Source organism: Pinus tabuliformis, chromosome 5_2, assembly GCF_031772625.1.
Source record: "Pinus tabuliformis cultivar Carrire ecotype Pingquan chromosome 5_2, CPIR1, whole genome shotgun sequence".
NCBI classification, from domain to species: domain Eukaryota; kingdom Viridiplantae; phylum Streptophyta; class Pinopsida; order Pinales; family Pinaceae; genus Pinus; species Pinus tabuliformis.
Window position 1 is genome coordinate 146,573,139 of NC_142306.1, and position 16,485 is coordinate 146,589,623.

The 16,485-nt window shown below is 38.7% G+C and overlaps 1 protein-coding gene and 1 pseudogene across 1 annotated transcript; one reads left to right on the forward strand and one right to left on the reverse strand.

Moving 5' to 3' along the window:
* Positions 1-431: 431 nt before the first annotated feature.
* Positions 432-3,505, reverse strand: LOC149157950 (cinnamoyl-CoA reductase-like SNL6; annotated as a pseudogene).
* Positions 3,506-10,586: 7,081 nt separating this feature from the next.
* On the forward strand, positions 10,587-11,060 carry LOC149157951 (uncharacterized). The gene has a single exon (XM_089433833.1). The coding sequence runs from the start codon at positions 10,587-10,589 to the stop codon at positions 11,058-11,060; it is 474 nt and encodes a 157-aa protein (XP_089289959.1).
* The last annotated feature ends 5,425 nt before the right edge of the window (positions 11,061-16,485 follow it).

A 16,485-nucleotide genomic window follows, 5' to 3' on the forward strand; every position in this document is an offset into this window, starting at 1 on the left:
CCAAATATATTAGAAAAAGAAATGGAAATTTACCTTCCATTAGCTCCAAAAACCGAATCCATTCCATACTTTAAATAATAAAAAATTAAAAATAAAAGTTCGATCTTCCAAGGCAGAGCAGTATTCTATTTTTTATCTTGTAATTGAAGAATTTACCATCCCAATATATAAAGATGCTATCAATTTATAAGAAAATATAGAGACAGACAAAAAAAACAGCCCTTCTGTAACAAAATTGCCACATATAAGCGAACATTACACACTCCATAAAACAGAAAAAGTGTAACTTCCCATTCCATTCATAACACAGCTGATGCTTAAAAAGTGTAACTTCCCATAATGGTAAAACAAACAGGAGGAACTTTCATAATGATAAAACAATTCCAGAGTGTGAGGTATCCACTTTTTATTCACACACAAAACAGCCCATCAACAAAGCTTGCTTTCACTTTTCCTTGCAAGGAATCATGAATTTGATTTTACTTCAGAAATTAACCAAAAAAAAAATGCATATGGTAGAGAGCCTTAGTCACATCCTTAAACTTCAATGCTGGTCGTTATGGAAATCGACTTAGGGCTATTGCCAACTATCAAATGAAGGCTGGTGCTCGTAGTGAAGGAAATCGACTTATTGCCAACTATCCAACAAACCTTGAAGTGAAAATTACATTACATTATGTACAAAAATGGATATAGTTTGAACATGTAAACTCCCCAAGTTTTCTTGTGCCCCTCATTGATGGCTGCTGTTAAGCTATAACATGGGGAAAAGCTCCCCCCTTCCCTTACAGTTCGCTGCTTAGGGTTGCACGGTTTCCATATCCAACCATTAATCCAGTCAGCTTCTTATTACTCAGACGCTCTTGGCAAACCGTCGAGTCTTCAAATCTGTTACCAAATTATGAAAAAAATCAAATAAATAATGAATTCATGACTATCTTTGGACAGTATCTATGTATGATTAATTTCATTGTGACATAATAGCTAAGATAAAATATCATTAGGTAAGCAACCCAATTTAAATCTTGAAGATACAGAATCTTCAGTGATTTTAATATCTGAAGAATAATTAATTGCTCTGTACCTATCAGGGAACGGTATCAGGTGTTGCAAACTCTGTGCTAAATTGACAGCATCTTCTGCATTACTGACTATTTGATTGAAACATATATATCTCCCATAGGCAGATGGATCTTCATAAGCACATATATGTGCATCCACTAGAAACCTTATGTCTACACTAGCTAAAGTGCCCTTCTCGTACATTTGTGCAGCCCCTGCAATCACAAAGACTAGCCACTGTAAATAAACTAGCTAATATTTTGCACTTCCATAGATTAGATCCTCTCCAAGGGATTACTATACCATATTTGTACGTTCTAGAGCAGAGTCTATTTGATATGCAGATCTCTCACCCTCACCTTTAAGATATGCAATGGTAGATCCTGAGCTTTTGTATGTGATACCAGGTCCCACAATCAGAGATGAGTTGATTGTCACCATATTCAACCCCCTGTCCATGGCCATCGCCCATGCAGCCTTCTCTGATAGTGTCTTGGCTAATGCGTACCACAACTGTGAACAGGAAATATTGTGTAATTAGAACATAATACCACAGATCACTGCAAGGTTCGGAATATTGTTATTAAACTGTACAGCTTTGAACTCCACAATCTTTGAGAAACACCCAAATTTTATACATATACCCCTTCAAAAAAATGATGAATACCGCACCACAATGTATTTAGGTTCTCTCTGTAAAAATATATATACTTAGCACAAAGCCATTTTAGCCCTGATTCAGTATGCACCAAAGATTTAGACAAAGGTTACATATCTAGACTTTCTCATTATTTGATGAATTTATAACCTGGGCAACTTCAAAGACAAAAATGAATTGGATATGGATTGTTGCATATAGAGAAGATATATGCACTCTGTTGTCTATGATGTGGTATCACTTCAGCAATCTTAAGAGGCAAAAGATCAATTGGATATGGATTATTGCAGGGTTATCTGCAATATGTAGCATGTATTATCATTTGAGCAATTTTAAAAAGCCAAAAGCTAATTGGATATGGATTCATGGACTGAAAGAAGCAAGATGAATATGTAGCATGTATTATCATTTGAGCAATTTCAAAAAGCCAAAATCTAATTGGATATGGATTCATGGACTGAGAGAACGCTGAAGCAAGATGCATTGTATAGCTCAGTAAAATGATGGTGGACAAACTAAAATATGAAAGAGTCAATTGGATTTATTTCTTTAGATTGGAAGGAGAAATTATGCTTTTCCCCACCCAGATACAATTGTTACAAATGTCATGTTTAGCTCATATTAAATATACTACTGTCATGGATTCCATCGCCTTGGAAAACTACTATTGTAGCTGGCCTTGAAAAACTGTAGATGCAAACGTTGAAGTTATTTATTAGATTAACTAATCTGATCAAAGCAGCTTTAGATGCAAACTTCTGAGTTACTTACTAGATTAAGCAACTAATCAGACCAACGCTATCGAACATACCATTCAGTTAGATATCATTAACAAGTTAAAAGGAAAAAGTGATAAATCAGTCCACTTTACTTAGATTGTATACTAAACTTAACATTTTGTCATTTAAAAATTATATATACAGACCTTCAATTTCCTGCAAAGATTTGCATCACTCCAATGCCTCTCATCAAGGGCATTAACCTTGTAGTCTCCATCTTCTCTCCAAATTGTTGCAGCCACAGAAGAAGTGAACACAACTTTCTCAATGGTCTAGGTCTGAGCACATGCTTCCAGTGCATTGTGGGCTGCTTGTACTTCAAGTTCTGCCATCACTTCCTGTATTACACAAGTCCACATCTATCAATATTCAACCCTTCCAATACATATACCAAAATGCCCACATCTTTAATTCAAAGGTTCACTAACTTACATCATAACCTGCAGCACTCTGAGGGTGTTCAAAGCTATAGAACAGACCAGAACAGCCCTTGAGCGCATCAGTAATGCTGTGATAATCCAAGACGTCTGCATAGAAGATCTACAATCGATCCCCATGCAATTTTCTGAGAGACTCAACTTCGCCTGCCACCATTTAAAATCATCAATGAAGAATGCCAACATACTATAAGTTCAATCAAAAAGAAATGTGAAAACCTTCATCTCAATTTCAAGGTGACTGGGAATTCAAAATAGGGATGGGATGGCGCAATTTTCCTATATTTATTCTTAGGGGTTTGAAAAAAAAGGTAATGCATCAAACTTGGGTTAAAATCTTAAATTCATAGATTCATCTTAACGTGAAATTTATCAAGAAACTACAAAATCTTGTTCTCTTTTCAATAAATAAACATACCAGCGTCTCTCTGCACAGTGGCATGCACTGAATAGCCTCGTTGCAGAAGGCCCTGAACAATCCACAAGCCTACATAACTGGACGCATCCATGACACAGACGACCTTGCCATTGCCCTCAGAGGGGTTCAGACCAGAGGTAAACACCAGCATGGCTGCTCTCTCCACAAATCGTTTTTCCGAATGCAAGCGTTCACTGGATTCATGGGATTGGCTTCTGTGTGAAGTTGAATGGCAGGGAGTAGTCTACCCAGGCAGAGGAATTGGTGAGGGAGCAGCCTGCGGGTTATTTCCGAATTCAAATTCCATGGTGAATTAACTTCCCGGCGGCAAGACACGATGGAAATCGGAATGTCTGTCAGGAACCTGTCAGTCGTCGACATTAATGCGGAGGGTGGTGGAGGGCGGAGGAATTGCCGGCGGCCGGAGCCAGAGGTTTTTCGGGCGGCGACGGAAACCGGGCAATTCCTCCGCCTGGGTAGAGTACTCCCATCTAATTTGTTGAACTTCAACCTTGGGAACTAAGACGGATGCTGACTCTTTTTGCTGTGTCGTTTGTTTCTTCTTTCTAAATGATGATGTGCCCAACCACATACTAGCACTTACAGTAATATATTCATCTAAATTTGTCATACGTTTGCTTAATATTTTGTGCACTGTATGGGTTGCGATAGCTTTTTAATTTTTGTACTCCTTAGACATTCTTGCAAGGGGAATGTGATGGCCTTTTTATTTTTGTACTCTTAGACACTCTTGGTAGTGCCAAATGGTACTTTGAAATATTGTTGTTATAAAATAATAGCTACATTGCACAAGCATCTAGAATGCCGGAACATTGGGAAGGTGGATATGATTGTTTATAACATCAAAGTTTCTTCACATTGCACAAGTATCTAGAATACAAGTATCTAGAATGCAGGACATTGGGAATGTGGATATGAGGGTTTAGAACAGTGAAGTTCCTTCCAAATTTACAAGAAACGTCAGGTTGGGAGTGGCAATACTATAAATTAAATAATTATGAAAAAATATTCTAAATCACAATACATCTTATAGTGAGTAGTGCATTGATATATATCATATTTCAATTTATAAAATGTTTGAAGGTATTACTTACCAATGTTCAGATTACATTCATACTCTGTTTGAAGGTATTACTTACCAATGTTCAGATTACATTCATACGTTGTTTGAAGGTATTACTTACCAATGTTCAGATACATTCATGATAGATGAATATAATCCACGTATATTTGGTTAAATTCAAAACTGACTGAAATATAATGCCAATATTGGAATGTTATGCTTCTTATAAATGTGTATATTCTACTATTTATGTCAATCAAAATGTGGGCTATTTCTGAACTATTTTGTCTCCTAGGAATGCTTCAGATTTTAGTATTTAAATTTTATTTCAATCAAATGCCTCCTATCTGTTGGAAATGCAATATGGTATATACTATAGTATATCAGACTTTACTATGTTAGTATACTCAACTATTCAACAAGTTACAAGTAACAAAACTCAGCTACTGTTTTCTATAACTAAAGCCTGGAAAGTAAACTTCACATGTTAGTATACCCAACTATTCAACAGTTAACAAGTAACAAAACTCAGCTACTATTTTCTATATCTAAAGCCTGGAAAGTAAACTTCACACGTCATGTCATAAGCTATAATATTTTGGCTTTAGCAGACCATATAGGGAATTAGTAAAACCACAACAGAATTTAAGAAACCATGCAGTGTAACTTACAACACTACAGTGAATCACATAACAAACTTTAGTGGACAAGCATACCTGGGAAATGCTAGTTTCAGAAAGTAACAAATATGTTGAGATGACCAAATGGTGGCAAAATGCCTCACACAGTTTCTCATGATGTACTACCAAAATGCTCTTCAATGCATCTCTCTTATCTATGACTCTTCAATGTGCCTCATCCCTCAATCAATTGTGACTACTAAATACACCTTGGTCCTCCTCACACTAGATTCACAATGTTGCTTTACTTACACAATGACTCATAATACAACATGATGTGAAATGCCAAATAATACCTAACAAATGTGTATTCTCCATGATGAAGTAGCTAATTTATAGATAAAAACTAACACTTTAAAATTGTTTTATAGTTTTTTGGAAGCATCATGAAATTGACATTGAAACAGTGAGAAAACATCATCAAGAATGCAAAAATTTAGGGCCCACGAACTTGAAAGCTTGTAGGTGATTCTGTCAGATTGAGAAAGCTTGTATTGGAAACATGATTTAAAATGTTACCAAATTCCATTCTTGGGTCTCGAAGCTCGCAAGTTCCGTATTCTTCATGATGGAGTAGCAATAATCTCTGTTCTTCACGATGGAGTAGCTATTTTATAGATAGAAATTAAAACTTATAAAATTGTTTTGTAAATTTTTTTGGAAGCATCATGAAATTGACATTGAAACAATGAGAAAACATTATCAAGAATGCAAAAATTTAGGGGCCATGAACTTGAAAGCTTGTGGGTGATTCCCGTCAGTTTGTATTGGAAACTCCATTTAAAAATGTTACCAAATTCCATTCCTGGGTCTTGAAGCTCCCAAGTTCTGTGCTGTAGTTTTTAAGGACATCTAATATCCTTATGGCTTATATTACTATTCCATGAAGAAGGAATCTTCCATAATAATCCTCTATGCGTGTACGCATTTGTTTGAAACTTTGATGTTCAATCATGTTTCCCTTGTAAAATGTTACCAAATACCAAATTCCATTCCTGGGTCTTGAAGCTCCCAAGTTCTGTGCTTTAGTTTTTAAGGACATTTAATATCCTCATGGCTTATATTATGATTCCCTGAAGAAGGAATCTTCCATAATAATCCTCTATGCGTGTACGCATTCATTTTGTCTGGATGGAAAATTCCGAAATTTGACTGTGGGAGTGTTTAAATTGTTTTTGGATGGCGGAAATGGATTTAGCATCCGTCATGAATGCCTGGGTACCCAAAACACTGAAGCTTGACCGTTGTAATTGACATTTTCAAAAAAATTAGCTGGATTTTTTCAAAATCATGCTGTAATTTCTATCATTTTCTGTGCAAAATTAAGGCACTCAAAATTCTAAAACGTGACAACTATAATCCACATTTTCAAAAAATTTAGCTAAATTTTTTCAAAATCATGCTGGAATTTTTATTATTATCATGATGGCTCCAACAATTTTTCATGCATTTTCAAATATGGAACGACGACCATGATGTTGTTCACAATGTCGTATCACATAACTAATCATTTCAAGTATAACTCATTATCATCCACCCTAGCTTTCAACAATGTCCATTCACATGTTGCTATTTTTCCACACACTACTATTATTTACAAAATATCCATATTCAAAATACACATAACTAATACTTTCAACTCTAACTCATTATCATCCACCCTTTCTTTCAACAATCTCCATTCACATGTCGCTATTCTTCCACAAACTATTATTATTTACAAAATATCCATTTTCAGAATACACATAACTAACTATTGCAATTGTAACTCATTATCATCCACCCTTGCTTTCAACAATGTCCATTCACATGTCCCTTTTCTTCCCCACTCTATACATGTCCCTATTCTTCCCCACTCTATGCCTTACGATGTTTCCTTTGCAACATAAGGTGCAAATGCTAGTTATACCCTTAAAAATATTGTGTAGAATAAACAAAATAGTTTATGTTCAAACAAGAAAAGCATTAATCCTTTATTGCCTACTAAAGGATACATACTTAGATAATTTTTTTGTGGGTAGTAACCATTATTAAGTTTGCACAGTTACACTTTAGCTCCTACATATTAAAGCGTTGGAGAAAACATAAATAATGGTAGGAAGTAACTCCCGATAGGTATATTTATTTCCATCTTGTTCCTATTCACTTTTTATACAAATACTTTGCTTAAATTGTAGTGGGCAATAATTCATGGTAAATAGGTTATTTACGTGAGTAAGAGCTATTTTCAAGGATTTTGATTTTAGGCGGTTTTCTTATGAAGCTTAACAATAAATAAAAAACATAGCACAAATCTTTAAAATTGATAACATAAATATTGCAACTCCATCAATAAGTTATGGCAAAAAAATCTAGGGCAGCGACCCACATGGCACAAAGGTTGCAATAAGGCCTTCAAAGTTATGGTCCAATCAAATGTTTGAAAAATAAATATTTGTTTTTCAAAGTTAAATATTATAACTTGCATTGGTGAATGTTAAACTAATAGTGGTCAACAACAAATCGGGTCCTCCCTAGGGACTAATAAGATGTAAATAAATATAGGAGTCACTTCCCACCATTATTTATTTTTTCCTCAAAATTTTGGAGTAAAACTGTAAATGTGTAGACTTACTATTGGTTACTACCCATCAAAATTTATGAAGCTCTTGTGCCTCAACAATCAATTAATTTATCCACTTCACGTTTCACTTTATTGGCTCCTAAACAAGATTATAGGATTGCAACACTTGTTTTATATAGTAAAATGGTTCTTAATATATATATATATATATATGCTTGGTAGATCCTCCTTTTTAATTCATTTATAAAGCAAATTTACACCACATAGATTGGCTAGGTGGCCTCAACTTGCCCAGTGGGAAACCAAGTCTGTTGGCCACCTATCTGCATTGTATGCCATCTAGTAACAAAAGAGTTTCAGTCTTTCTATCCAAGCTATATAAGTCTTTGTTTCATGTCCATACTCTAGATATTTACCTATACATATTTTTGCATATAAGAAAATGTAAAAGCTATCCGCATATAAACCAAAACATAACAAGGGAAATTATCTAATCATTATGTTCTGCCGAGGCTAAATCCACTGGTGCAGGGTCTTTGTCGTTCGAACCAGGCATCTATGACAGTTCCAGGATATATGAGATGTACCTCTCAGTTATTCCAAGCTTGATATCTTGCTTATGTAGTTGAAACTGCACTTTCTTAAATTCTTGTTTGTAAGTTGGCATGCCTTGGACAGTGACAGCCATGCCCAAGGAAATCTGCTCCATAGCCTTGCACAACAGGCTTTTCATCAGCCAGTATAGGTATAAGGTCTGTTTGAACTGGGTGATCTTTCCTCTAGTGTTGCCATGGTCCGGGACAGGGGTCCTCCAATCCTCCATTTTCGTGTTTGTCTCGTTGTCCTGCTTAACTTCCTCTTCCCATTCCTCTAAAATTTTATGAATACCTTCATTTGTACCCTCACGGTATGCCTCTGTCACCTCGCTAATAAGCCTTTCCACAGATTTTCTACCCCTGCGTGCCTTGGGTGTGCTCGGTTTCGTTTCCTTTCTAGGCACTTGGGCCCGTCTTCCACGACCACGACCACGACTTTTCACAGGACAAGCCATGGTGGAGATGCCCGAGTCTTGTTCATTGCAACAATTCATTAACTAAAACATATGTTATATATTTTAATGTGATATGTATATTATGATTTTCTTTTATCTAAAAAATTGTTCGTAATTTTATTAATAAAAACACATTACAATATAAAAAATTGAAGTTTATTAATTTGATTACTTTTAACTTTTTTATTATTAATTGAGCCAAGATTGAAATATTTACATTCATTTACTAACACAACGACATTTGTCCTATATTGAGTAATGTATTACTTTTAACTCCTTCTTTTTTAATTGAGTCATCATATAAATGTTAAATGTTTCCAAACATTTACACACTACAACATTGCCCTATATTGGGCCCACATTTTTCCTATATATATATATATTTCCCGGCATTTAAAAAATGTTGACATACTTACTTGCATTGTGCCTACACACCTCTCCTATATTGGGTTGTAGAGCACCTCTCGGCACAATCAATTTAATTAAAAGAGGAAAAAGACATAACTAAGTTAAAGATAAATATCAATCTTAGATTTGTGTATATTACTAAGAATATTCTAAAATATTTCATGGAAGTCAAATCCCTGCCATCCGCCTAATAATAATTGATAATTAAATTAAAATTCTAGGATTTCTATTTCAAAATAAGCATGCCTATCAGCGTAATTAAGCGTTGAGAGGGGTCAAATCTCTTAATGTGCAATTTTTTTTAGACTGCAAAACTTGAACAAAGGTTTGCACCTCGAGATATTTCATCTCTCTTAGCACTTGATAGGTCTGTATAAAACGGATCCATGCTAGAGAGAGAGAGAGAGAAAGAGGGACCATATGTCAACTCTATGCCGAGCATGGAAGGGATTACACCTCCTTCATATTGAGAAACACATTCATGAAATGTTTTAAGAACAATAAATTTTATATTTCATTTGCTTTATATAATAATACATACATAGTTTATATTGAAATAATTTATTGAACATGGCAATTGAAATATTTTATTTATGACCCACATTGTCCACATTAAACATTGAATGAAGTATAAATCTCCCTCACACCTTGAACTAGAAAGCATCTATCAATGAATAAGAAATCTCTCTCTCTCTCTCTCTCTCTCTCTCTCTCTCTCTCTCGGGATATCTTTTTATTGGAATCCACATTGAACATTTTTAATTAAAATTTTTTAAATGGCATATATTAGCTCCATATTAAAAATTAAATAAATTACACATCTCCCTCACAATGAAAAGTGAAAATATAAATTGCGCAGAGACCTGAAGCGATGGTGCAGCCCTAGCCTGCGCTTCGGCGCCTCATTTCTGGGCCCTACGCCCCCCTGCCCTGCGGCCTCGCGGCCCTGGGTCCTCTGCCTACTGCGTTTGTCCTAAGCTCTTTAGCTGAGAGCCTGCGCTCCTGTGTGGCTCACTTGATGCTGGGAGGGGCTTGAAAGCCAGGGATCGCTCCAATGGAGGTCCTGGGCTCTCCCCATGCAGACCCCCTCCCCCCCCCCCTACGCCCTCATCTGCCGAAGCCTTCTCTCGGCTCTTGGCCGATTTGCCGCAGAAGAAAAAGAGCGAAGCAGCCAAGTTCGTCAAGAGACTTGAAGATATTCCTGAAATCTCCTTGCCGCCAGAGATCCCAATCCAAGTCGCCCTGTCCTTCGCTGAGCGGGCTCTCGTTGGTCAATTCACCGGACTATGGCCTTCTCTTAAGGCCACTGAGACCTGGGTCAACAAGAACTGGGCTCCATTGATCAAGAATAGTGACACATCTTACATCTTAGGACGAGGGTTTTTCCTCTTTGAATTCACCTCTAAGGATGACAAAGATCTGATCTTCCAGAATGGACCCTATTTCATGGGTCCCCAGGGTCTTTATCTCAACAAATGGACGTCGGACTTTGACCCTGCAGTCGATGTTCCCATGGCTATCCCGGTGTGGGTCAGGCTTCCAAACCTCCCAGTGCATTGCTGGAACTGGGACTCATTGAAGTACATCGGCAACACTCTTGGGAAATTCATAGATCGGGCAAACAACAAAGACCAATATGACTGCGCCCGAATCTATGTGGAAGTAGACCTAGAGGTGGGTCTTCAGGAAGCCATCAAAATCAAAGTAGGAAGCTGGACTCATTTGCAAAAGCTAGATTATGAGCAATTGCCTTTCAAATGCCGAAAATGCCATGTCTACGGTCACTTCGCCAGAGGATGTCCATCTAATGTTGAAACAGATAAGGGTAAGGAAGAAGGATGGAACCAAGTCAAGCATGCCAAGAAAACCCAAAAGCAGGTTGGTCCAAATGGAAGAGGCCCCCAGCAGGCCCCTCCCTAGCAACCCCCTCCCAGAAAGGAGCAAGAAAATAAATTCGCCCCTCTAAGCTCGCAAATAGAGGAAACACAGGAAGAAGACATCCAAAAATCATCCCCCTTCGCACAAGGTACCCCCTCTTCTCCCAAGGGGGTAAGCCTTGCTGAGAGCTCAAAAGGGAATATTGTAGAAGTCGAGGAAGTTGAGCAAGAATCTGACGGCTCGGAGGAAGAAGGCAAAATAAGAGAATCCCAAGCCTCGATAAGGAGATCCACAAGAGGCCACAAAATAGATCAGGAAAAGAGAGAGCAGGAAACTTTCAAAGATAAGCTTCAAGGCAGCCAGCCAACTCTTGAGAAGCTATTAGCGTCAAAACCAAAGATGGTGAGAAATCAGCCCCAAGGCTCCAAGGGAGCCAACCAGAAATACAAATGATGAAGATTGTCTCCTGGAATGGTAGAGGTATGGGGAGCAGAATCAAAGAAGAAGCCATCAAAAGTTTAATAAGGACAGAAGCTCCTGACATACTCCTCATCCAGGAGACCAAACTGGAGGACTCTGTCTTCCTTCAGGTAAGTAAGAAATTCTGGAATAAATGCGAGGCTAAAGCAATCTCAGCCCGAGGGGCTTCCGGTGGGCTGGGCACTCTCTGGAACGCTAGCAAATTCTCAGTAATTTCTGAGACACTCAACACTCACTGACTGTTCTTAAAATTGCAGCACTTAGACTCAAAAGAGATTTTTAGTCTTTTCAATGTGTATGTCCCTATGAATGCTGGAGAAAAAAAGGCCTGTTGGGAATCCATAAGCCAAGCAGACCTCATTAATCTTGAGAATACCATCATTTCCGGAGATCTAAATCTCACCCTCTTGTTAGTAGAAAAGAGAGGAGGCAGCATTGTTCGTGACTCGGCAAGGGAATGGGCAGAGGATCTTATGCAAGACTGGGACCTGCTGGACATCGAGCCAATCTCTGGAAAGTACACTTAGACTAATAAAAGAGTTGGCCCTGGTCACATCGCTGCCAGGTTGGACAGATTCTTTCTTCAAAGTTCTTTTCTTCTGCTTGGATTAGAGGCTAGAGTCCACATTCTCCCATGCAACACTTCTGATCACAAACCCATCAAGCTGGAACTCGTGTCTCAGCTTGATCTCGAACCTATTCCCTTTAGATTTAGCCCACTCTGGGCTAAGGAATCTGACTTCACGCAAATAGTAAAGGACATTTGGTTGCAGCATGTCAAGGGCTCCCCCTTTTTTGTCTGGGAGGAGAAGCTCAGAAGAGTGAAAAGGGCTTTGAAGAGTTGGGCCAAATCACTGCCCAATCTAGCCAACAAAAGGAAAAAAACTCATCGCACTCTGGAAACCCATTAACTCTAGGCTGAAAAAGCTGACATAACAAAAGAGATTCTAGATAAAGAAGCATTGCTCCAGCAAAACTATCACAAGGCTTGTCTAGCTGAGGAAGAATACTGGAGGCTGAAGTCACGTAGTCTTTGGCTTAAAGCAGGGGACAGGAACACTTCCTTCTTCCCCAAACAAGCTCAGGTAAGGAAATGTACCAACTCCATTTCCGAAATCAAAGAAGGCTCTGATATTCACAAGGATAATGCAAACATCAAAAAAGCAGCCTCCCTTCACTTTAAATCCCTGTATAGCGAAGATACAAATCTGGATCAAAACTCTGATATGATGGACGTGGTCCCCCCCTTGATTACTGCTGAAATGAACCATCTCCTTGAAGCTAAAGTCACCAAGAACGAAGTCAAGGATGCCCTCTTTGCCATGGACCCAAACAAAGCCCCTGGGCCGAATGGATTCTCAGCCAGATTCCTCCAAATTTGCTGGTCGATTGTGGAAAAATATCTTTTCAAAATGGTTCTAAAGTCCCAAGTTTGTCAAAAAATTGGAGGTAGCGCGAATTCCGCTTTTCTTGCCTTCATCCCCAAAGAGAAAGGAGCCAACTCCTTCAACAAGTTTCACTCGATTTCGCTATGTAATATTGGTTACAAATTGATTACCAAAGTAATCACTAATAGATTGAAGCTCATCCTCCCCAAAATCATTCTAGAAAGCCAAGTAGGCTTCATTCAAGGCAAACATATTGTGGACAACTTCATTCTGGTCCAAGAGGCAATCCACTCAAGTCTGAGTTGAAATGAAAAAGGTATGGTTGTCAAAATTGGTTTAGCAAATGCATTTGATCGAGTTATGCATAGTTTTTTGCTAAAAGTCTTACATAAGCTTGGATTTGGTGCGAATTTTATAAATTGGATTCGGGCTTGCATTTCAGAGCCTTGGATCGCCCCGTTAGTAAATGGCAGTGCCTCCCTTCACTTTAAATCCCTGTATAGCGAAGATACAAATCTGGATCAAAACTCTGATATGATGGACGTGGTCCCCCCCCCCCCCCCCCTTGATTACTGCTAAAATGAACCATCTCCTTGAAGCTAAAGTCACCAAGAACGAAGTCAAGTATGCCCTCTTTGCCATGGACCCAGACAAAGCCCCTGGGCCAGATGGATTCTCAGCCAGATTCCTCCAAATTTGCTGGTCGATTGTGGAAAAATATCTTTTCAAAATGGTTCTAAAGTCCCAAGTTTGTCAGAAAATCGGAGGTAGCGTGAATTCCGCTTTTCTTGCCTTCATCCCCAAATAGAAAGGAGCCAACTCCTTCAACAGGTTTCGCCTGATTTCGCTACGTAATATTGGTTACAAATTGATTACCAAAGTAATCGCTAATAGATTGAAGCTCATCCTCCCCAAAATCATTCTGGAAAGCCAAGGAGGCTTCATTCAAGGCAAACAGATTGTGGACAACTTCATTCTGGTCCAAGAGGCAATCCACTCAAGTCTAAGTCGAAATTAAAAGGTATGGTTGTCAAACTTGATTTAGCAAATGCATTTGATCAAGTTATGCATAGTTTTTTGCTAAAAGTCTTACATAAGCTTGGATTTTGTGTGAATTTTAAAAATTGGATTCGGGCTTGCATTTTGGAGCCTTGGATCGCCCCGTTAGTAAATGGCAGAGCTGCTGATTTTTTCAAAGCCACGAGAGGACTCAGGCAAGGGTGCCCTCTCTCCCCACTTCTTTTTGTTCTTCAAGCCTCAGTTCTCAGTTTTTATTTAGACAAAAAAATGACAGATCAGGAAATCGCAAGGCTCTACATAGCAAGAAGCATTAAAAACATAAATCATGCCCTCTTTGCGGATGATACCTTTCTATTGGGATCTGCTTCTGTACTCATTGCCTCCAAATTTAAAGAAGCTATGGATGAGTTTTGTATGATCTCGGGAAGCAGTCTAAACAATGGCAAATGCCATATCTATTGCTGGAACACCACTCACAGCTTGCTCAATGCCATTTCCAGATCCTTTGGTTTCGCCACCTCCTCAAATTGGACTTCCTTCAACTACTTGGGTCTCCTTGTATTTCTCAAAAGAGCCTACAGCAGATATTGGCTCCCCCAATTGGAGAAATTCAAGAACAAGTTGCTTGCCTGGGGCTTTTCCTGGCTTAACATTGCTGGCAAGTCTGTTCTCATCAAATCAGTCCTTAACAACCTTCCCTTATTTCAGTTTTCTGTCCTTCTTGCTCCCACTAGTATTCTCAGAAAATGGAGGAGTTTATTCGAAATTTTTTTTGGAAGGGGGGCAAGCAGAATGAGAAAAAGATTATGCTTGTCAACTGGGAATCCATCTCCAGACCGCTTTTGGAAGGAGGCTTGAATTTTAAAAATCTTGGCTATCATAATATTGCAATGGGAGCTAAGCTAATCTGGAGAATTATTGCACCTAACCCTAGTTGTGCGCAATTATCTCTTTGGAAAAAATATTTCAAAGGCCAACGTTCCCGCTGTCTAAATCACCCTCTGACGCATCCAAATACGCCCTTTTTGAAGCTCTGTATCAAAGCATGTCCTCTCATCAATGCTCATGCCTAATGGGTTCCTAGAAATGGAAAAAGGATCAACCTTTGGACAGATAGAATAATGAATAATGAGTCGTTGGGACACTGTCGCTCTCTTCAAGCGCTGCGCAGATGGATGAATGAGGCTGGAATGTGTTCCCTGTGGGACATTTCCGTCTGGCAGGATTCACGCTGGGCTGGCTGGAATCTTCAAATGCCCCCAGAATTGTCTATGGAGCGCGAGGTCTTGCTTTCTAAGCTCCACGGATTGGCTCCATCGTTGGCTCGAAATCGAGACTCAAGAGGCTGGGGTGCACAGGCTAGTGGATACATCGTAGCTCAAGGATATGCTAAGCTGTGTGAGTGCCCTCATGTGGCCATGAACCCAGAGCCGTGGAAAGGGATATGGCAGTATCCCTCCTTGCCAAAAATCGATTTCTTCAACTGGCTGCTATGCCACTCCAAAATCTTGACAGATGATAATCTTCAAAAGCGAGGTTTCCATGGCCCTTCAAGGTGCAGCCTTTGTAAGGTAACCCAGGAAAGCATAACTCATCTAATGCTTGAATGCATCTTCACATTGTAGATTTGGACCGAGTTGCTGTGAACTTTGAGTTCCAGCTTCGCTGTGCCTTCCTCCATTCCTGATTTTTTTTTCTAAATGGCTGCAAAGGTATCCTGGTCCTCCTCCAAAAAACAAAATTATCAGAACTGCTTGGTCTACTCTCCCTAAAATAATCTGTTGGCAGGTTTGGCTTGAGCGAAATAAAAGGATCTTCAGAAACTACGAACAGGATGTCAAGCTTGTGGTAGTTAAGATTAAATGTCAGTTAAAAGAGTGTTTGAGAGATCATAAAGGCGATTTAAATCTCAGCCAGCAAGATATAAATTGGGGCTCTTCTCTTGATCTTAAGTTCCAAAAAATTGCAAAGAGTATCTCCTCCCCAGAGAATGGCAAATAAGGACTACAGCTAAAGAATTCTAGGGATGGATCACAAATCATCAGAGATACTCTCTATTTTTTGATGGGGCTGCAAAGGGAAATCCTGGAAGAGCTAGCACTGGAGGCGTCATATTGAATCTAGATGGCATAACGATCCACAGTTTCGCTTGGGGTTTGGGCACCACTTCTAGCTTTCAAGCTGAGGCTTTGGCTCTTTTCCAAGATCTCAAGATTTTGAAAGTGTTGAACATCAAGGAGGCTAATGTAACTGGGGACTCTCAAGTTATCATTAACACTATGGTGACACATTCTAAGCCAACAGACCTAAGGCTTGCAAGGCTGATCTTCAAAATAACAGATCTTGGAGAATCATTCCAAAAATTGAATTTCTACCATGTGTTGAGAGCTAAAAATAAGGAGGCGAATATTGAAGCCAACAAAGCAGCCCTTCTTACTGCTGGAGCCTTGCTCAGAGGCAGAAAGGAAACATGGGAACCAATTCCTTAATTTAGAAAGCTGTCATGTTTTACTGCATTTTGTTAAATCGGTTTGTATGTATTCACAAACTTGGGAAAATCTCTAAAATTGATCACTTAG